Source organism: Dipteris shenzhenensis, chromosome 3 (genome assembly GCF_047967505.1).
Source record: "Dipteris shenzhenensis isolate YYH24624 ecotype China chromosome 3, Dip_SZ_1.0, whole genome shotgun sequence".
In the NCBI taxonomy this organism is placed as follows: domain Eukaryota; kingdom Viridiplantae; phylum Streptophyta; class Polypodiopsida; order Gleicheniales; family Dipteridaceae; genus Dipteris; species Dipteris shenzhenensis.
The window spans coordinates 34,568,312-34,590,328 of record NC_141598.1 but is presented as its reverse complement, the minus strand read 5'-3'; the positions used below and the strand labels follow the sequence as shown (position 1 = coordinate 34,590,328).

The 22,017-nt window shown below is 43.9% G+C and overlaps 1 protein-coding gene across 5 annotated transcripts in view; it reads right to left on the bottom strand.

Annotated features, from left to right (window-relative positions):
- Positions 1-945: 945 nt before the first annotated feature.
- LOC147903702 (PTI1-like tyrosine-protein kinase At3g15890) overlaps positions 946-22,017 on the bottom strand; it is a 45,562-nt gene continuing 24,490 nt past the window's right edge. For all 5 annotated transcript variants that reach the window (XM_087372562.1, XM_087372560.1, XM_087372561.1 and 2 more), the window contains 2 exons: positions 2,283-2,545; positions 946-2,192 (listed from right to left, as the gene is read on the bottom strand). In XM_087372562.1, the coding sequence (XP_087228688.1) occupies positions 1,577-2,192; positions 2,283-2,545 (879 nt within the window). In that variant the 3' untranslated portion in view covers positions 946-1,576. The remainder of the gene's footprint in view (positions 2,193-2,282; positions 2,546-22,017) is intronic.

The window sequence follows — 22,017 nt, the reverse complement described above, 5'->3', positions numbered from 1 at the left end:
TAATCGGAGAGGCTCCAAAGACAACAGTACACAAGACCACCATCCCAAGCTTTAGGGATGAAAACCTAATCACCTAGCATCACCTATGACTCCAACGCTAAACTGGAGACAACTGAAACTGCACTACACACATCACATATGGAAAGTAGGATTCAAGTATCTCCCGAGTCCATAACTAATTAGACAAGGGTAAAGACTGTGCACCCCTCATACATGCCACTGCAACTAGGTTAAGCTGAGCTCTGTATTACATTCCCCTGGCTATCTATTTCGAGTGCTAATGTTTCTTTTACTTGAATAGAAAAGATTAGTATTACACAAAGAGCAAACACCTTGCCTCTCCCTGATTTCAACATTATCCTCGTGAACATTGGATATGAACAAAACATATGGGTTGTGTAAAACATTGTTCCCAACCACCAGAATGCCTTTTGCTAGAATCATGCAGCCTACCTGAATTGTTGCTCTCATTGTTTACTACTAAAGATGGGGATCATTCCAGTAGCTCCAACCTCATAATACAAATAAATTCCCCTCGGATGTATGGGAAGGATTCCCTCCACACAATAAGTATTCCTCTCAACTGCCCAAAGCTTTACTTTTCGCAAAACCTCCTTCAGACCCCACCCAACAAAACTTGCATCCATTCCTCTAGCTTGATACTGGCAATGATTGCTCCCTACAATCCCTCATGCAACAGAAACTTCTGATGTATCATGTTGCTGCCCCCTTTGTCATCCTCATTTCCATACACTAGAGATTGCCATTTCTCTTGTGTCGTGATCATTACGATTAAGGAATATCCAGATGCTCTCAGGATCCTATGGACTCTTCTAGCCTTTCATGTTTAGCTGATTGCTCCCTATTTTTCCTCATCCTGTTACTTCGGAATGTATGATACATAACAACACTAAACTACTGTAGAAAACATAACAGAATCCCAACTTTTATAACATGTTTCCTGACAATGACAAGATGTAAAGAATCTAGTCCAAGCCCATGGTCTTCTACTTATGCTTCATCCTAGAATGATACATCACAGCTACAAGAAAGCTCCAAATTTGCTCTTTATTATCGTACACTGATGGAATCTATTCTAAACACCCCCGAAAAGTTTACATCATCACCTTTGTGTCCACTGTCAATCAGCAGACTATAACTGCCCCCTCTCCAAAAGCATTCGTTCCTGCATGTCACAATGGGAAAAGAACCCAAATCTAACCGTGGCATGTAAAATCTGAATGAGTTTTTATACAAGAAACACCTTAAATGAGTGTCTCAATAAATCAGAACCCGATAAGATTCCCATTCTATGCTAAGTATTGAGGAGCCTATTACAATCAACACTGCAATTATAATTACAAACATCAGGTCAGAAGGTACAGGTCCAGAGTCGGCAGAATTTTTACTAAGTTACAAGAATTGCCTTAGACAGCTCCAATCCTTGCACTCAGAGGCCAATATTGTGTGTTTCCTCTAAATTGAACCAGTTTTCCTGACGAGAAGAGGGGTTATTCCAAAGGATTGAGAACTTCAATGCTTCTTCTGTGCGTTATCATTGATTTCTGAATCTCTCTTAGAGTTTGCCTTCACAATCATTCTTAACAGAGCCTTCAACTGTATCCAGGTTTTTGTCTTTCTGTTCCTCCGTATCTACAATTCCATTCTGATCACTCCCTACACTTGAAGCATCATCAGCCTTGCTTCCGCCATTTAATAGATCAACCACCCCTAGCATTGTGGGCCTCTTTTCAGGATCATTTTGAGCACACATTGTTGCAACTTGCACAACACGTTTCAACTCTTCTTCATCATATTTTCCATTGAGCCTAGGGTCTACAAGTTCTTCCAACTTTCCATCTAATACCAATGGTGCTGCCCATTCCACTATATTGCGTTTCAAGCCAGCTCCCAATTTCTCAATGGGCTTCTTCCCACTTATAATCTCTAACAGAAGGATTCCAAAGCTGTAAACATCACAGCTCTCAGAAACCTTGCCCCACATGGCATACTCAGGGGCAAGGTACCCAAGCGTACCTTTCACTCGAGTTGTGACGTGAGTAGCACCCTCAGGAATAAGCTTGGCAAACCCAAAATCTGCAACCCGAGCCTCAAAGTCTGAATCCAAAAGGACATTGCTTGCTTTTACATCCCTGTGAATGATATGAGGGGTAGCAAAATGATGGAGATAACTGTAACATATATACCATACAAAAGAATGAGCTTCAATATTACAACTACAAAGATAAGTTAAAGTAAAAGGGTTTCCTTTTCATACTCACGCGATGCCATCTGCTGATCCACGTGCAATGCTCATTCGTTTTTGCCAATCAAGAAAACCTTCAGATGCATATTGCCCATGTAGGTGAGACAGCAGGCTTAGATTTGGCATATAGTCGTACACGATGAGACGCTCCTGTCCTTCTGCACAGTAGCCTCTTAGGCTCAAAAGATTTTTGTGACGTACTCGTCCAAGGATTTCAACTTCAACAGCGAACTCCATCTCAGCCTTCGTGCTCCAGACTTTGAGACGCTTTACAGCAATCTATGTATAAGAAACAATATATAAGCAATCACCCATGACCCAAATCAAAGCATGTGCCTGAATAACGTGTGAGCAACAAGGCAAATGAGAGATCTTAAATAGTAAATATGTTGGTAATTCTTGTTACCCTTAGTTTGTGTTCTTATGAGTCATGGCACTTTGGAAACCTTTAAAAGTAGGCAACTCCTGAGTTGCACAAGCACTAGCACTTTCTTGCTAAATACCCCCCCCCCAAGCAGTTCCTCTCTCTCTCTCTCTCTCTCTCTCTCTCTTTCTGTGGCCCACAAGATACAGAGATCATGGACATCACATCCCTCGCCACAAAGAGAAACGACTTGACAGACACAAATACGAGATATTTTCGCAGTGCCACCTAGCACCGCCTATGTGTTTTGACTTTGAGATTGAGTACTACTTTTGAGTTTCGAGTTTCGATTTTAAAGGGCCTTAGTGAGCCCTCTCCTGCAGCCCACAGTGGCTTGTATGGATAGTGCTTTACCTCAATCTCTCCTACTTGCTTCCGCACTCCTAACAATTAATTGATTAATTGTTGTTTTCCCTCGCCCAAGACTTTGAATAAACCTTAATAATTCGCCCAATTAACACTTCACCGCTTCCCCCTTCGTCGACGCCTCTGTCTCTCAGCCCTGCTCCCCCTCCATCGGCGCCTCTGCCTCTTAGCCCCACTGCCTCCCTCCCCCTCCAACCTCTCCCTCCCTCCACTCCTCCCCCTCCAGCCTCCCTCGATTTGCTTCAATTTGCTGGTTTGTGAATAGAAGCGGGAGCTTCATCAGATTGCATATGCTCAATTCCTTCAGCTCCTCCTCCCCCTCGCCTCTCCAGCCTCTCCCTTCTATACTCGCTCCCCCTCTCCCTCCCCCACTCCCCTCATATACTTGCTCAGAGGAGGTGACAAAAGGATCTGGAAAAATCGAGACACTTCGCAATATTGACATGTGGCGCCTCATAATCAAATTATCAGCACCTTAGGTTAATTGGATGAATAGCACCTTTAATTGTGTACTCCCTCGCACCCGACATGAACTAATTAATTAATTTGTGGTCTTTCTCCTCTTGATAGCCTTCAAATCTGACATCTTTCCATGAACCTTCCATGGCACTTGATTGTGTGTCCTTTCCGGATCTCAACACAACCATACACTTGCAGTACTCAAGCTGGACACAAACAGAAGCTTTGATACCAATGTAACATGCAACGGTTATCTGATCATGTAGTCGCGGCAAGATCTTCTTTAAACCTTTACCGAGGAATTAGCATTACGCACCATAGAGAGAGGAAGGAGATGAGGGTAGAGAGAGAATAGAGACGACAACCGATTGGGTCCCTGTACCCACTGAGGGCCCCCTCCCCCAATTAGGGGAGAATTTGTTTTAATACTTGGAGAACTGAAAGACAAAAAAACACCCTTTCGGGAGAGCACGAAAACACACTTCTGAATAGTACACTGTGCACAGGTATTTTGCAGACCTAATGACCTGAGAGGCAACTCCGACCAATACCGAGACCTCGATGTTGTCCACACTAACAATGTAGGGCACTTCTGCAAGGCAAGGAAGAGGCTTGTGCTGTACACCAGAATGCAGGGTTACTACGTGAGTGAGAGTGAAAGCTGAGAGAGACCTGAGATATGACTGAGAGATAAAGCTGAGAAGTGAACTGTGCAAACTGCAAAAGAGAGCTTCTAAGAACTCATGAAACAGTACGTTTGCTGGTCCAAATCTCCAACCGTTGTGCTGCGTAGACACCTTCCAGAAAGGTTGAACTGAGGGCCAAGGGCTGAGGCTGATCAGGGCCAGATCTGGAAGTGTTCAGGGGCTGCACAAGGTGTTGGAAGTGAGCTGTAGGAGTGGCTAAGGCAGGGAAACTGGATGATAAATGAGGGCTGCAGCCTCCCTTTATATAGAGGGCTGTGGGCTGAGCCAACCAGCCCCAAACTGGCCGACTTTTAGTCGGCTGGTTGGGCCCTTTGCCCCATAAAAGCCTACCTAGGGAGGGGCACAGGGCAGCCTATGAAGGCAGCCCTTCCCCAGCCCATTCTTCCTCATTGTCTCAGCCCTAAGTGGGGCCCTTCTAGGATCCTATCCTAGGCTAAGACCTAGACCTACCTAGAAACCTAAGATGGAAACAATAACCTACTGTTCTCCAGTGAGTACTAGTGAACAAGGACTAACTGTCTGACTTGACCCAAGGCTGAGAGACTGACCTACGTAGCTTGTTCCTGACTGTCCCTGGACAAGGGGCTCACAAAGAGGTCACAGCATATGACAAAATCTCCTACTAGGGAACTATAATGCATGTGTCGATGTAGCCATTGCACCCAAGTGCAGGGGTGCATGTGACAAGCTGATTGATAGCCAACCTGCCATGATCAACTGCCCTGATGAATACCTAACATGCCATGTATGCCAAGACAGCTGACAAGTTTTCCACATCATTCACCAACATGGCACATGGTTGGAATGCAACATCATCAATCCATCTATTTAGCTAACAAATGACTGCATATACATCTTGTCTTTACCTAATCTAGTTCTACATCTAGATGGATGTTCAAAGGTTGGAGCATCAATTCTCCAACACCTCCCCTCACTGTCCAATCTCTGGATTATTGCGTTGGTCCAATACCAAGCAGCTCTTGACAATCCATCAAAGTTAAAACAACAAATGAGATTGGTAAGCCTAGATCTGTGATATTTGAGACCTCTGAGAATCCTCTAAGTTGGATCCAGAGTCACCTATTGATGCTTTAAGAGACAACTCCAAGATCCTCATGTACTATTCAGAAAGCCTCTCCTGTCTGTGCATATCTGTGTAATTCTCCTAAAGGTGCAGTGGCACAAGCTCTTCTACTTCCTCATATCCATGTCATCGTATGAATTGATCAACTCGAAGTAACCCTTTCCCCTGGAGTTGTCTTGCTTGGGAAGAATAATTTGTTAGTTTAGCTTATTGACTTCTAAAAGCTACCTTTCTTGCTCTTGTAGCTTTTGAAACTTAGAACTTCAGTTCTCCTTCATTGCCAAGTCCACCTTTGTGTTAGCTTTCTTGCTCTTTGTAGCTTTTGTAACTTAGAACTTCAGTTCTCTTGTTTGCCTGGCAATCTAATATCGTCCAATGTAAAAGTTGCTACTCGTTTCCTCCAAAATGAAATTTGAGATCATCTAGCTACTGGCCCATGTCTTCTTAAGCAAATTCTATTTTTGAACATGTTCTCCTCATCTGGACTATATTCTCGATCCTTCTCAGCCAAATTATTCCTTCTATAATGCTCTATCATCCATGTCAGTTTTAACCCTTTTCCTCGCAACAAACCACCCTGTTTTGCAGTTTTCTTAGTTGAGCTTGCTAGTTCTTGGCTAATGCTTGCACTTGAATATCACCACAAGATAGATCTTGCTCCAATTTGACTTTGTACACAAACTCGTGTGTGATTTCTACATATTTAAACCTAAGCTGACAATTTGAACAAAGATCCTTCCTAGAATCTAGACGATTTGATCTGGAGACTTATTACTAAATTGCAGCTTGTCTCTTGAGTCTTGCTGTGTTTGGGACTTTGGAGCAATTCTTGCAGCTATTTCTTGAGTTCTCACTGTGTGGTGATTGATTCTTGCTTCTCCAAGTAGTTTGGATTGATTTGAAGTGGATGCTAGACCGAGTGCACATGAAAGACTAGCACCCATTCCTTGATGTGTTCCATTCTCAACTAGTGATATATGCTGAGATTATGCTCCAAGAACACATTCCTGAATTTCACCAAGGTTTTGTTGGAGAATTCACAATAAAAATCATTGTAGCAAGCTGTTACATGCGTAAAATTTTGATTCTGTCCGCAATTTTGAGAGAGTCATTGTATTTTACAAACCACACATCATTGGAATAAGGAAATATAACACAGTTTAGCTCTAGTAGGGGGGAGCCCTCAGTCATGACCATGCAGTGTCACTGTTTCTTTATTCCACTTTCATCTAACCCTATCCTCCTATGTGAAAGTTTGAAGTTATTGGGGTTTAAATTACTTCTCAGTTTGTAACTTTTTAATTTTCTAAGTGGAAATTGTGATTCTGCATAAAACAAGTATTAGACCTTGCTTTTCTTTGCAGTTGATTTGCTTGATAAGCCTTGGGAAAATAGCCTATGGTCAGTATAGGGTTGTGTGGTTGCGTGAAGGTATGAAAGTCAATGCTACCTAAGTCTGGTAAACACAAAGGACTCAAGAGTCCCAAAACTGCCACAAAGCTCCTAAGAAGGCGGTCCTTATCAAAAGTAGTTCATCAAGATGACACCAGTTGATTCAGAAGTTGAGGAGGGGGTAAGAAGCCCAATCAACAAAAAAATTACCGACCACTTAGAAAATTGATAGAGTTGGAGATGTTTCAAAAGTATAGGAAGGAAGGCTTGTGCATTTGCCACAAAGGTGTCCACGAGTTGTCAATTCGGGAAACGTAAAGGGAAAAAAATAGCAAAGCAAATAGCTGAAAAAGTTACAGCACAGACTTATTTTGAAGCTTACAAAGGAAAAGAACAGGTTTCAGCCCATGAGCTTCAACAAGCATGGGGATATGTCAAGGCAGATCATCTTCATTTCTTTACACCTCTGAAATTCAAACATGGAGGGCATATGACAGCTGTATTTACTCATGATTGGGATTTTTCAATTCATTCACATCTATGAGAAAATTTAGTAGTTGGAAGTACCTCTAGGAGTTGGAAGCAACCTTCAACTCAAGAACAGTTCACATGCACACACATACAGATTTAATAGATGCTGCACAATGCAGGCTGAAATAGAAGCTGCACCTCATATGATCTACACCTTGCACGCTGTATGGGAGCACAGGATGTCAGGATGTAAGGTGATCACTGAGATACTGTGTGTTTCTGCAAGGCTTGGCCTGCATGTGTCTTTTATGTTTTTTTTATCGATCGTTTATTTGTAGATAGCATGTTGATTTTTCTTTTGAAATGCAATACGGTACATATTTGCATGCATGTAATTCAACTGTAAATAAAAAGAAAGCATGCATGCAATACGTATCGTATTGCATGCTTGATTGCAATCAATATGCATGATGCATCATGTATTGTATTGCATGCATGCATTCAACATCATGTTACATGCATTGCATGTTACATTTGTAAGTGTTAAAATTTGCTGGTATCTTATGCACATTCGTAGAATCGTATGTGTTAAAACTTGCATGAATTTGTGCATGCAAAATTCCTCAGAATGCCTTGCGTGCACCCGTCTTTTCCTTGAACCTTCACACAGCACAGTTGGAGGTGTGAGGAGACGAGCCACCTCGTAATGACAAAGCCAGAAGAGCAGGAACGAGACCTTTGACACAAGAGGAGTGGGCAGAAGAGAAGTGTGCCCATGCAATCCGCACACGTTATAAGCAGATGCAAACGATTGCCACTGCACCCCTTCAGGAATCAGCACTTGCCAAACATTATCCAACGAACCTCGTAGTGGGCAGATCCTAAGGGCTTATAGTGGAAGGACATCAAAAGATTGGTGTCTAAGAAGGATTTCTTGACCATCTAGCCAATACATGCAGAGGTAGAGGCAGAGCAAGATGAGGGAAGCCAAGAAGACAAAGGCGCTTGACATCCGGTGCTCAACCCATTTAGCAACATGAAAAGATGAAAAACTAATGACTGCAGGCACCCAGTGATCAGAGCACAGGGGCGTGCAATATTTACATCCACGTGTATGGCAAAGAGCCTCATCACGAGGATGCCCCTCTATACTTCAAAAAGATGTTATTTTGGCACTTTGATTGATTTGTCCTCACACAGCGACAGGCATGTAAGGCCTCGCACAGACATCGCGACCATACAAGAGATGCTCTCAGATGCGTTGGTCAGAGCACGAGAGACAATGAAGGAGCAAGTGCAAAGGCTTCATAGCAGTTGAAGAACACTTGACAAATGAAGTGGCACGGAACTTGATCACCTTCAAGCTACACAATTAGCGAGCTTAACCGAATTGGACATGCGGTTAAGGCAAGAATGTATGGACCAAGGGGCTGTATTGCAATAGTTGATACAAAGAGTACAATATGTTGCCACCTTGTAAAAGGTAGTGAAGACATACTTTTATGTCATTTTTGCCAGACAGTTTTTTATCTACAAAAAAGATCTTAAATTCTCTTAAATCCTTGCTAGCACAGATTTCATTCATCTTATCTACTTATTACGAGCCATGTGAGCAAGGAGGCTGTGCACACTTTGTCGGGTTGAGTTCCCAGCTTCTTTGCTATATGGTTTAGACTTGGCAATTTGGTGCCCCCGCAATAGCTTTAAGCTCTTAAGCCCAGCTTCTTTGCTATATGGTTTCAGAATTGGCAATTTGGTGCCCCTGCAATAGCTTTAAGCTCTTAAGCCCAGCTTCTTTGCTATATGGTTTCAGACTTGGCAATTTGGTGCCCCCGCGATAGCTTTAAGCTCTTAAGCCTTGAAACTACAAACTCTTGTGTCTAGTGTTTGCCATCTATTTGAATATATGAGATCAACATAATTTTGTGTTCTTAATATTGGCTCTTGAGCATTTAATATAGATGTGTCTGTGTAACATATTCCAAGTTCTTAATATTAAAATGCCCACACGATGTATGTGTACTTGACTCTCAAAATACTATTTTCAAGTTATATATATATATAATTGTGCAACAAGCAAACCCATTGCACTAACCCACCAAACGAGAACCAAGAAACAAACTCATTGCAGAAACCCATCAAACGTGAAGCAATAAGCAAACCCATTGGAGCAACCTATTCAAGATTTTGCAAGTTATTCAAATCACAATGACATGTGTGTATGTGTCTCTCTAGAATTGGATTCATGGGTCTACATTTGCATGGGCGGCTCCTCGCAAAATGGCAGCAACTCTTTGGGCTCCTGGCTCCCTACACTTTTGGTGTTGCAACAATCGCTCATCACCTAAGAAGTGCTTACAGTTCCAACCATTCTTACAACTATTCCATTGTACTCCGAACCCCCCCCCACTACCTCTGCTAACCCTCCCCCCCACTACCCACTCCGCTACCCCTTCTACCCCCCCGCTACCCCTGCTACCCCCCGCTACCCCCTCACTAACCCCCTCCGCTACCCCTCGCTACCCCCTCCGCTACCTACCCCCCGCTACCCCCTCCGCTAACTCCCCTACTACCTCATTACCCCCTGCTACCCCTCTCGCTAACCCCCCCGCTACCTTGCTACCCCCCCCCCCTCGCTACCTCGCTAACCCCCGCTACCTCACTACCCCTCTCGCTACCCCCTCCGCTACCCCTCTCTACCCCCTCCGCTAACCCCCCCGCTCCCCCCTCCATACCCCCTCGCTAACCCCCCCCCCTGAGTTTTTTCTTTCTTTCTTTCTTTCTTTTTTCTCCTCCTTCCCCAAAAAAAATGAAAAAAAAATGAAAAAAAGGGGGGAAAAAAAAAACAGCAACTTCGACCTCCTGCAGTCCCTTCTTTGTCCCCATAATGAAAGAAATAGGGGGATGAGGACAGAAGACTAGGCAGGAGACCCCTCGATCCAAATTTGCATACGCGTGGAGATGGGGAAGAGGAATGGGGAAGAGGAATGGTGACAAGGCAAAAACACAAAAGCAACTCAATCTGGAGGACTTCAACAAACGCAGCAACCAGAGCGGTTTGACAGTGGACAGCAGCACCGTGGCCGTGAAGAAAGGGGCCCACCCAAAGCCCATGCCGCTCACCACATCCTCGACCTCTATGGTTACCACCACTATTTCACCACCATCATCCGCCTCATCATCTACGCCACCTCTCTTCTCCCCCTCTCCTGCATCATCATGTGAAAGAGAACTCGCCTCTCCTATAAACCTGGTATGACATGTTGAAGACCATGACTTTGGTCTTCCCAAGGTTTACAGACAACCCTCTGTCCTGACAAAAGCTGTGGAGTGCATGGAGATGTGCCTGTAAACCTTGCTGGGAGGAAGAAATAAGAACCACGTCATGTGCATAGAGGAGAATCGGTATCGTGGATCCTGCCAGTAAAGAACCTGAGAGAGAGAGAGAGAGAGAGAGTATAAAAGTCTTCGGAAGACCGATGGGTCTATGAGATTGTGAAGCACCTGAGACAATGAGCTGTGGTAGTGGAGCTACTAAACAAGCATCCACACCAATGCAGAATGCAAAAAAATGCAAAATGGCAGTACGAAGTCCTAAGTACAACATGGTACAACATAGTCATGTAGATAGTCGACTATATATCAATCTTAGCATCATCATCATCCCATCACCCCTCACCGACACAAGAGTCTGGCACACGTATGCACACCATCTATATGATGTCCCACACCAGCCCACTCCAGACCTCATACACACACCTCGTCCCACCACTTGCACGTTGTTCACCAGGAGGGGAGTCAAGGACACGACATTGTAATTGCACAATGGCCAGCAAAGCTATTCAATGACACTGTTTGCCTTGGCTTCCCCCGCACTTGGACACTCAACACCATCACCCCCATCCACAAGGTAGGGGATCCCATGGACCCGAGTAACTACAGGACTATCATGATTGGACATGTGATGTCCAAGATCTATGCAGCTGTATTGGATGCATCGGTCGGCCTATTTGCAGAGATGAGAGGGCTCAAAGCAGAGGGTCAGGCCGGTTTCAGGCGAGACCATGGGACTATGGATCACATACTTACACTCAAGAGTGTCATTGAGGAGGCCAGATCACGGAAGGAGAGGGTATACTATTGCTTTGTGGATTTTCCTCGAGCTCGTCTTATCACACGCCTACAGACACTGAGATTTGATCAGGAGATCATCTAGGCAGTCATGGCACTGTATGAGAGAGTCTCAGGCCGAGTTTATACAGGCGCAAGTTGGACAGATGAGATCCTGAGTACCATAGGGGTCAAACAGGGTTGTCCCTTATCACCGACCCTGTTTGGCCTCTACATCAATGAGCTTGAGACTTTCATGGGGACGTTCGGAGGGACCGGTTGCTCACTTGCCGGGATCATCATCAAGATTCTTCTTTATGCAGATGACATGGCACTCTTGTCGTCCACACCCAAGGGGCTCCAGCGACACTTGGATGCATTGTTTATCCCATGATTTGGAGGTCAAACTTGGCAAGACCAAGGTCATGATCTTTAACACCTCTCGAGCAAACATGCAACGGAAGCAGTTTACTTTTACTTTGGGTGGGTCACCAGTTGAGATCGTATCCTCACACACTTACTTGGGGGTCATCTTCTCCGGCCCGATCTTCACAATGAGACCAGCAATGCAAGCCAGACTGAGCGGGGGATACGCCTCACTGGCTTGGCTAGAGAGACAGTGCTTTCACTCCCACTTCTAGGACCCTCGGACCAAGGCTCTTCTCTTGGACTCCACCCGTGTCCACTCTATCACGGATGATTCGGGGAAAACCTGAGAGTGGAAAAAACAGCAATAGCTTCACGTCAACGACGGAATTACATGCTCCAAAGGCTCTCCCTCACTCCCTCTCTCTGAACATACACTAGGGCCCAGGACAAATTGTCGGGCTGGACCCCCCCGAAGGTCTTTATTCATTTCAGGAAAATCTGTTACAGAAGTTCAGCTTAGAGCTGTCTCGTAGGTCTCTCCTAAAACGTGAAAAGAAAAATCCTTTTACAAGAGCTTCAAGCCCCATTCAAATTGGCAACATGCCACTTGTCTAAAATCTAGACTAAAACCTATTACAAGCCTCTAAGGGCCATTCTAGAGTCTTCAAAGCTCTCGGTCACACGAACCGCTTCCTAGGTGCTTGTCGGGCTCCCATTTCGCTTAGGAAAAATAATCCTTCCTAGTACCTGCAACAATTAATTAAAGCGCACCACCATGGTACCCATTAATTGTTAGCGCTTTGCATGCAAATAACACACTGTGGACTAATCCTAGTCACGGTGGGCGTCCCCACTGAACACATGTGCACATCTAAACAAATATATATATATATAAATATATATATATTTTTTCTCTGGTTGACCGGAGTCAACACTCTTGATTATAATTAAAGAGCTTCGACCCAAGGTCAAGGCGCCTTAATTATAGCCAAGTCTCTCCAACCGAGGTTGGCACATCTTGGTTAACCGGGGTTAACCCCTCTTGGCGCATGCCAAGTCTTGTTGACCGAAGTCAACACTCTCTGACCGTAGTCAGGTTTACTTGACTAAAGTCAAGTATCTTTGATCATAATCAATCCTTTGACCATTAAAATAACTCTTTGACCGTAATTAACACATATAAAACTCTTTAATTATGATCAAATAAATGGTCAACTGTACTTTGACTTAGGATATTTACATTGTGGTGACATCCCCTCGGCTTCTATTCAGTTGACCGCAACTGAAAAGCTTCCTTGTAAACATCCAAAAGCTGTGGATGATCGGATAACATGTCTTCGTCCATCCACTTGGCATCTAATGCCGTATAATTCTTGAATTTTACAAGATACCTGTAAAATTCCTTACCCTGAGGGCCTTTACGTATAGTATGGTACACAATTTGCTCTGGCTGAAGGACTTCCTCCAGCTCATCCACTTCTGGTGGATCCTCTGATACTGGTTCTGTAGGCTCTGGTCCCTGGAATTTCTTTAGAAGACTCACATGGAATGCATTGTGAATCCTCCAATGCTCTGGCAATGCTAATCTGTATGCAACCTCATTTATTCTTTCTGTAACCCTGAAAGGGCCATAGTATCTGGGAGATAACTTTGCATACACTTTCTGTTTGCCTTTAAACTTGCGGAGCCTAGCTTTTTCAAACCTCAAAAGTATCCAGTCCCCTTCCTTGAGATCTAACTGTCTCCTATGTTTATCTACAGCCTTTTTATGTTTCTCTTGAGACCTTTCAATTGCTGTCCGGACTTGGCTGTAAGCTGTCTGGAGGTCTCTTACAAACTGATCAGCTGCAAATATTTCATCTTTAGTCCTCAATATAGGTGGCAAAATTACCTTCCCATATATGACTTCAAAAGGGGCTTTCCCTGTAGAGCTATGTACTGTATTATTGTAAGCAAACTCTACTAAGGGTAGGTACTTTTCCCAGTCTGAACTCTGGTCACCCACGTAGCATTTCAGCATATCCAAAATGGTAGAATTTGCTACTTCACTTTGACCATTTGTCTGGGGATGGAAAGAAGAAGAAAAATTCAGACTCGTCCCCATGTTATCAAATAAAGCTCTCCAGAATAGACTGGTCATTCTGGGATCTCGATCACTAACAATGGACTTAGGCATACCATGATGTTTAAAGATTTGTGCCATGAACATCTTAGCCATATGATCTGCCTTTATGGTTTTGCGAACCGGAATGAAATGAGCTTGCTTGCTGAATCTATCAATGATAGTCCAAATCCCATCATTCCCTGACTTTGATCTCGGCAAATCAAAAATAAAGTCCATTGTAATATTTTCCCATGGTGCCTGAGGCACGGGAAGAGGCATAAGTAGGCCAGATGCCTTCTGTCTATCATACTTCATTTTCTGACACGTAAGGCATTCAGTAACAAACTGATGTATATCTTTCCGCATTCCTGGCCAAAAGAAATACCTCTCTAGTGCTAGAGTTGTTGCTGTAATCCCTCTGTGTCCAGCATAGGGAGGTGCATGGCATTCTTCCAAAATCTTTTTCCTCATCTCCTGGGTGATGCATAGGCAATCATCTTTCATTAAATACCCATCTTTCAGGGAATAGTGACTGGTAGATTGCCCTTCTTGCATTTGCTGTAAAATTTCACCAAAATCAGAATCATGAGCATATTGTTCCCTCATACCTTCCAGGTCCTGATGGTAAGCAATAGTCACATTATTGACCTGGGGTCTTCGGGACAAGGCATCTGCCACTCTGTTCCGAATTCCTGGGGTATGGACAATCTGAAAATGATACATTGACAGCACGTTTGCCCATTTCATATGCTTCTCTGAAAGCTTGGTCTGAGTCAAAAAGTATTTCAGACTTTGGTGATCTGTTTTGACAGTAAAATCTGCACCCAAAAGATAATGTTTCCAGGTATGGATAGCATGAATTACAGCCAATAACTCTTTCTCATAGATTCCTAAATATCTTTCCGCATCCCGAAGTCGTCTGCTTTCATAGGCTACTACATGACCATTCTGATGCAATGCAGCCCCAACACATTCTCCACAAGCATCGCAATCCACATCAAAAGATTGATACAGATCCGGAACTACCAGAATAGGCTCTGTAGTCAACTTTTCCTTGAGTGTATTGAATGCTTTCTTCTGTGATAATCCCCATGTGAAGGCTGCATTTTTCTTAGTGAGGTCATGTAATGGAGCTGCGATATCAGCAAAATGTCTGATAAATCTTCTGTAGTAAGAACACAAGCCTAAAAAGCTTCGAACTTCATGCACAGTTTTCAACTCTGGCCATTCCTGAATGGCACGGATCTTCGCTGGATCCATTTGTATCCCATTCTTGGATATTATATGCCCCAGATAGTGGATTTCTTCCAGGAAGAATTCACTTTTCTTGCTGTTGGCATAGAGCTGATGATTTCTCAGCTCTTGAAACACTATAGCAAGATGTTCTCTGTGGTCTTCCTCTGTCTTAGAGAAAACTAAGATATCATCAAAGAAAGTACCAGTAAAATGCCTGTACTTCCGGAAGATGCGATCCATCATTCTATTGAATGTGGCTGGAGCATTTGTCAACCCAAAAGGCATCACTAAGTATTCATACAACCCGAATGTTGTGCGGAATGCTGTCTTATGCACATCTTGAGGCTGTATCCTCACTTGGTGGTAGCCACTCTTTAAATCTATTCTGCTGAAAACTGAAGCTCCATTTAACTGATCCAAGACATCATCAATACGCGGAATAGGGAATCTATTCTTGATGGTCATTTTGTTCAGTGCGCGATAATCGACGCACATACGGAATGAACCATCTTTCTTCTGTACTAACAGTACAGGGGAACAAAAAGGAGACGAGCTGGGCTGAATCAACCCTTTGGACAGCAAGTCCTGTACCTGAGCCATAATCTCCTCTCTCTGAGTCGCACTGACTCTATAAGGGGGTCTGTTTGGTGGCTCACTACCAGGCATTAACTCTATCTGATGATCTTCTGGTCTCTCTGGGGGTAACTCCCCTGGCAAAACATCAGAAAAGCAATCTTTAAAGTTTACAAGAAACTGGAACTTATTTTTGTCTGCATCATTCATTTCCGCATGCATATCATTCTTTTTTTCTTTTACAAAAACCATGTACGCAGAAATTGCAGACTTTATTGCTTTACCGCATGAAACATCAGATACAATGGGGATAGTGTCCCCTTTATTCCTGGCAATTACACGCTGATTTTTCCCCCTATGCACAAATTCCAGCACTCTTTCAGGAAGAGTCAACTTCACTGCCTTGCGGTGAAACCAAGGCATCCCCAAAACTACATCATAATGTTTCAGTGGAGAAATGAAGAAGTCTTCCTGATCCACATAACTCTGAATATGAAGACGGAGCTTCCCTATCAAGGGAGTAACTGGCACAGGATTCCCACAAAACATTTGATCAGCATCCAAAGCCCTGCCTAACTCTTCCGTCTTAATTCCCAGCCTCAGGGCTAGATCCTCTGATATGAAATTATCAGTAGCCCCTAGATCAAATAAAATTAGCGCTTGCTGATCTCTAACTTTGCCCCATGATAGCAGCAATTCTCGTTCTTCTGGGTTCAAAGCATGACCCAGTATATCAGGAATACCCCCTGCCATTGGCTTTTGCGGTCCTCGTGGCTTCTCTGCCTCTTTTCCCTTCGATGATGAAGGCTTTTCTGGGCACTGGGCAGCCACATGCCCCTCTTTACCGCACCTGAAGCATTTCCCATCTCTACGGAATTCCGCTATCTGTTCAGGGGTGAATAGAGATTTGCCCTTATAGGTCTTTGAGAATTGAGTACCCCTCGGCTTCTGAGGCTGAAACCCTTTCTTTTCAGCCTTAGGGGACTCTTTCTTTTCTGATTTTTGAAAATCAGTTTTCTTTTTATCAGCACGTCCTGCATGCAAGGATGGCACTGTAGATGGATCTTGTAGCGGCACAAGACTCGCTACTGAGGCTGAATGCATAAGATCTTGAATATTCTTTGCCCCCAAAGCATTCACTACTGCCTGAATTCTTGGAGTGAGACCTGCTCTGTACTTCCTCATCTGGGTACCTTTGGAGATCTTTTTGAACGGTGCAACCTGCAAATAAGCATCCCAAAACTTTTGGTTGTACCCATCCACTGTATCTCCTGCATCCATGTGCAAGCTGTCCCAGTCTTGAAGAACATGGTCTCTAAACTGTTTAGGCATGAACTGCTAGTAGAAGGCTTTCTTGAAGCCCTTCCACTTTCTTGGGGCTGACCCATCTGTGGTCAGTGCACTCCACCATGCACTAGCCATTGCTGTTAAGTGTAGGCTGACCATTCTTAACTTGGAGGATTCTGAAAATTTCTCTGTACCGAATGCAGCATCAAACTGTCTGATAAACTGCAATGCTTTGTCTGTATGACCATACTGTCCATTGTAGGTCATAAACTTGACAGATTTTCCTCCCTCTTTAAATTCCCTGGTCGCTTTGGAAGACTTTCTCTTCCCAGACTTCTCGTGTTTCCTTCTTTTCCTGGATGGTCTATCTGATAAGGAAGAAGAAGACACAGAAGTCGAACTCGAGGTAAACGGTGATGGACTAGGAGATCGGTGATGACGCCTCGATCTCTTTTTACTATGGGACCGTCTCCTATGAGATCTATGAGATCTCTCTCTCTCAGACTGTACACGAGAGTGTGCCTCTGGCATTGGCACGTCATATACTGGATTAGGCATAGCCTCTGCTGGAAACAAATGCTGAACCCTGGGATCCCTTTTTAGATTTTCCAGCTCTTGTATACGAGTGCGTACCATTTGTTCAAATTCTTGTTGAGTTTGCGGCACATTCCTCTGTCTTGGATGCACATCCCTATCTTGAGAATCCCACTGGATAGGTGATTGATCCATATTCTGAGATCTGCAGATTTTTCTCACACTGTGCAAGTAACTAATGCACACTACCTTTGCTTTTCCAACAGAAAAGGTACCTCAACAAGAGGTGTTTTGCATTCACAATCTATGCCAGTACTGGCTGTCAGTTCAAGGCATGTACCCACACAGTTGCCAAAGCATCATCAACTATATTGCCCTTTCCTGGCTGCTGCAGATGGCTTCAAAAGGCATCTGTTTTTCCCTCTTTTTACTGCTCAAAGGCATGCATACTCCTTTTTCTGCAAATTTCTGTTTTCTCTGCTTTCTCTGGTTTTCTGCTACTTTTCTGACAGTAAAAGTCTGACAGGCAGGGAAAAAATTTGATAGCCAAAACTGTCTCTGCAACTGTCTTTTTTTTTTTTAAGAACAGTAACCAGATGGAGTAACTGCTAGTTAGTCTAACCAGACTAACTGGTTCTGGTCTGGTTAGTCTGTGACTGGATAGTTACTGTCTGGCCAAACTGACCAGACTGGTTCTGCTCTGGTCTGGTTTGGTTGGGCCAACTAACTGGACATCTGATCAAAGTCCAGCTAACCAGACTTACACTAACCACAGTTTTACCACCTGTCTGCCATGTGTCAGTGCTATGTCAGCATCTGAGCTGACTGCCACCTGTACTGCCACGTCAGGAATCCACACGTGTCTGCCACGTCACCTGCCATGTGTCAGAATACACACGTGCGCCACATCAGCACCTTGCAAGACCTCTGCCACGTGTCCCGCGCCACGTCAGCGCCACGTCAACTCTGGCAAGCCTGCCCAAACCTTTGCAAAAATCTCCGTCAAGAGGATCGTATGTCATCGCATCAGCGTCGCCAGCTCCGTTGACCATGATAAATCCATTTCTTCGTCTTTTTCACGCACGCATCACGGGCGCAAAGAGCCTGACGAATGCTTTTCCATCATGAATCTTCCGCCAAGCGTAGCTTATCAAAAGGCAACGGTCTCTGTCGTATCTCCATCAAGCAACGGACTTGCGCCATGAGCGCCCGTGTGAGAGCACCTGTTATCCCTGCTAGCCCTCCGCCCAGGGTATCAAGGAATTATCTACTGGGGACATCTCCGTCGATTCCTTTGCCATAACGTGCGCTTGCATAGACTTCTATATGGCGCCGAATAATTCCACCGGTGCTCACGCAATAATCAAACAGTTACGTCGCTCGTGATACCAATACAATCTTCCCTTGAAAAATCTCGCAGCAAATTACTGCAGAAACTATGTAATTCTTTGATCAAGGTCGCCATAGGAGGCAATCCTAACCTTCGCTCTGATACCAATACAACCGTAGTTTACGAAACAGCACTGAGAGTGGAAAAAACAGCAATAGCTTCACGTCAACGACGGAATTACATGCTCCAAAGGCTCTCCCTCACTCCCTCTCTCTGAACATACACTAGGGCCCAGGACAAATTGTCGGGCTGGACCCCCCCGAAGGTCTTTATTCATTTCAGGAAAATCTGTTACAGAAGTTCAGCTTAGAGCTGTCTCGTAGGTCTCTCCTAAAACGTGAAAAGAAAAATCCTTTTACAAGAGCTTCAAGCCCCATTCAAATTGGCAACATGCCACTTGTCTAAAATCTAGACTAAAACCTATTACAAGCCTCTAAGGGCCATTCTAGAGTCTTCAAAGCTCTCGGTCACACGAACCGCTTCCTAGGTGCTTGTCAGGCTCCCATTTCGCTTAGGAAAAATAATCCTTCCTAGTACCTGCAACAATTAATTAAAGCGCACCACCATGGTACCCATTAATTGTTAGCGCTTTGCATGCAAATAACACACTGTGGACTAATCCTAGTCACGGTGGGCGTCCCCACTGAACACATGTGCACATCTAAACAAATATATATATATATAAATAAATATATATATTTTCTCTGGTTGACCGGAGTCAACACTCTTGATTATAATTAAAGAGCTTCGACCCAAGGTCAAGGCGCCTTAATTGTAGCCAAGTCTCTCCAACCGAGGTTGGCACATCTTGGTTAACCGGGGTTAACCCCTCTTGGCGCATGCCAAGTCTTGTTGACCGAAGTCAACACTCTCTGACCGTAGTCAGGTTTACTTGACTAAAGTCAAGTATCTTTGACCATAATCAATCCTTTGACCATTAAAATAACTCTTTGACCGTAATTAACACATATAAAACTCTTTAATTATGATCAAATAAATGGTCAACTGTACTTTGACTTAGGATATTTACATTGTGGTGACACCGTCTGTACCACATCACATCATTCAGGCCGAGTTTGGTGCTTCTCCACTCCAGCTAGATGCAGCCTTTCAGACAATCACATATCTACACCAGGTTAGATCATATGGGGACTGCACATCAGGGAGACAGAGGTTGCCATGGTTGGCTCTCGATTCCTCCATGAGGTTGGCAACAGAGGGAGACGAGCGATGCTAGTATGCACGGACTCACAGATGGTTTGTGAGACTAGGGTTCCACATCGATAGGATACCTCCTTTTCAGTACAGTTAAGATGCCCCTCCGGTACTCCCACCCACCATCCCGATTGGGCCACATACCAACCAGGTCATTCGAGAGAATCTCCTACAGCTACACACCTTTTATCAAAAACTCTATCTCTTCTTAATGAATCGCTATTCCTACGTTGACACAGATCACGGGTGATGGCATTTCATTTGTTCCACCCCGCCTACTCTCGTAGATCACAGATCTTCTAATTCATTCGTTGCTTTGTTTTTCTCCTTATCCACGAGACCCTCATTTCCCTAGATAGTTCTCCTTGCCAAATGTCATCGTTTTAGCCTCTCCACTTGGTGCACCTTTTTACCCCTCTCTTGGGGCACATTTAAAACCACTTGCCCCTTGGCATTATTGCACATTTAGGTGCACCTAGGCCTTAGCACTCAGAACTACCTAGTCAATGCCATTTCACCCTCACCTAGGACCTTGGCAGTTACTTCTCTTGACCATTTCATTTACGCACATTAACTATTACAAAAGTTGGTCATCTAAGAGAAAATGCCCACCGATCTTTCCGAGGTCATGCTATCTCGGCTAGAGCATAACATTCCTTCCCTCTTCAAGCATCAGCGTCCTCGATGATGAAATCTGGGAACACTCTCCGTAACTGGTATACGGATTCCCAGGTAGCTTCCAATAGAGGCTGACCATGCCATGCAACCAACACCGTGGGTATCTTCCGATTTCATATTTGCATTGTTCCTCGGTCCAGGATTCTTGTTGGCTTGCGCCTTGCAATATCCTCTATCTCCTGAAACAAAACCACACCTTCGATTAGTGAGTCACCTGTATGCAAAAATTTCTTTAAGCGCGAAACATGAACCGGGTGCACCTTACACCCCTGTGGCAATTCTAATTTATAGGCTACACTGCCTATTCTCTTTAGAATTAACCACGGCCCACAGTATCGAGGTGATAACTTAGCACACTCTCCTGAAGTCAACGACTTCGAGTGTGAAGGAATTCTGAGAAAAACTTTTTCCCCTTCCTTAAATACCCTTATAGACCGATTTTCATCCGCATACACCTTTGCTCTATCCATAGCCTGGCGGATATTAGCTCTCGCAAGTGCTAGCATCTCCCGCATTTGAACCATAAAGTTCGCGGCACTAGGCACTTTCTGAGGTACTCCAACTATAGTTGGATTGGCTGGTCTATAACCATAGTTCAGCTCAAACGGACTGAACCCGGTAGATGAATGTTTTCTATCATTGTAGGTAAACTCCAACAATGGCAACCATATGTATGATCAGACTTAAGATTCAGCACAGGTGATGATGCTCCTTTCAGTAGCTCCACCCTTACTGTGATTTGTATTAGGTTTTCTTTCAGTCTCATAGACCCATCGGTCTTCCGAAGACTCTAATAAATTTTCTTTCTTTCTTTCTTTCTACTCTGCAAATGTTACATTTCCACTTTTCACCAACTAACATCGTAACAAAACACTGTGGCTTCCATGAGCATCACCCTAAGAGTTTGGATGTGCTATTTCATCATCCGGGGTGGCTCCTCGCAATATGGCTTCAACTCATAACCCCTGGTCCCCTACACTTTTCAATGCGCTTTTTCCCATCGCCTAAAAGTGCTTACTTATTCTTATCATTTGTCCTCACATTTGTTAGTTGCAAATATTACATCTTCAATTTCCATTGACTAACATCATTACATAATCCCGCACTTTTGTAGGATTTTGATCTTGTCCCTCTAAAGCCATGATTGCTGAAAAAGAAACATAAACAATTTCACTTCTATTATTCTATTTTTCGTCTCCATACTAAAAATCTAGAGACATATCTCCCTAAATACAAGTAGGTTCCCACGACATTGAAAAATAGGCATTTCAATTAATGAAAGGCAACGCGATGCACTAATTAAGGTAAGCTTAGTGAAATAATTAATCAAGTAAAGCGATTAACCTAAGCGA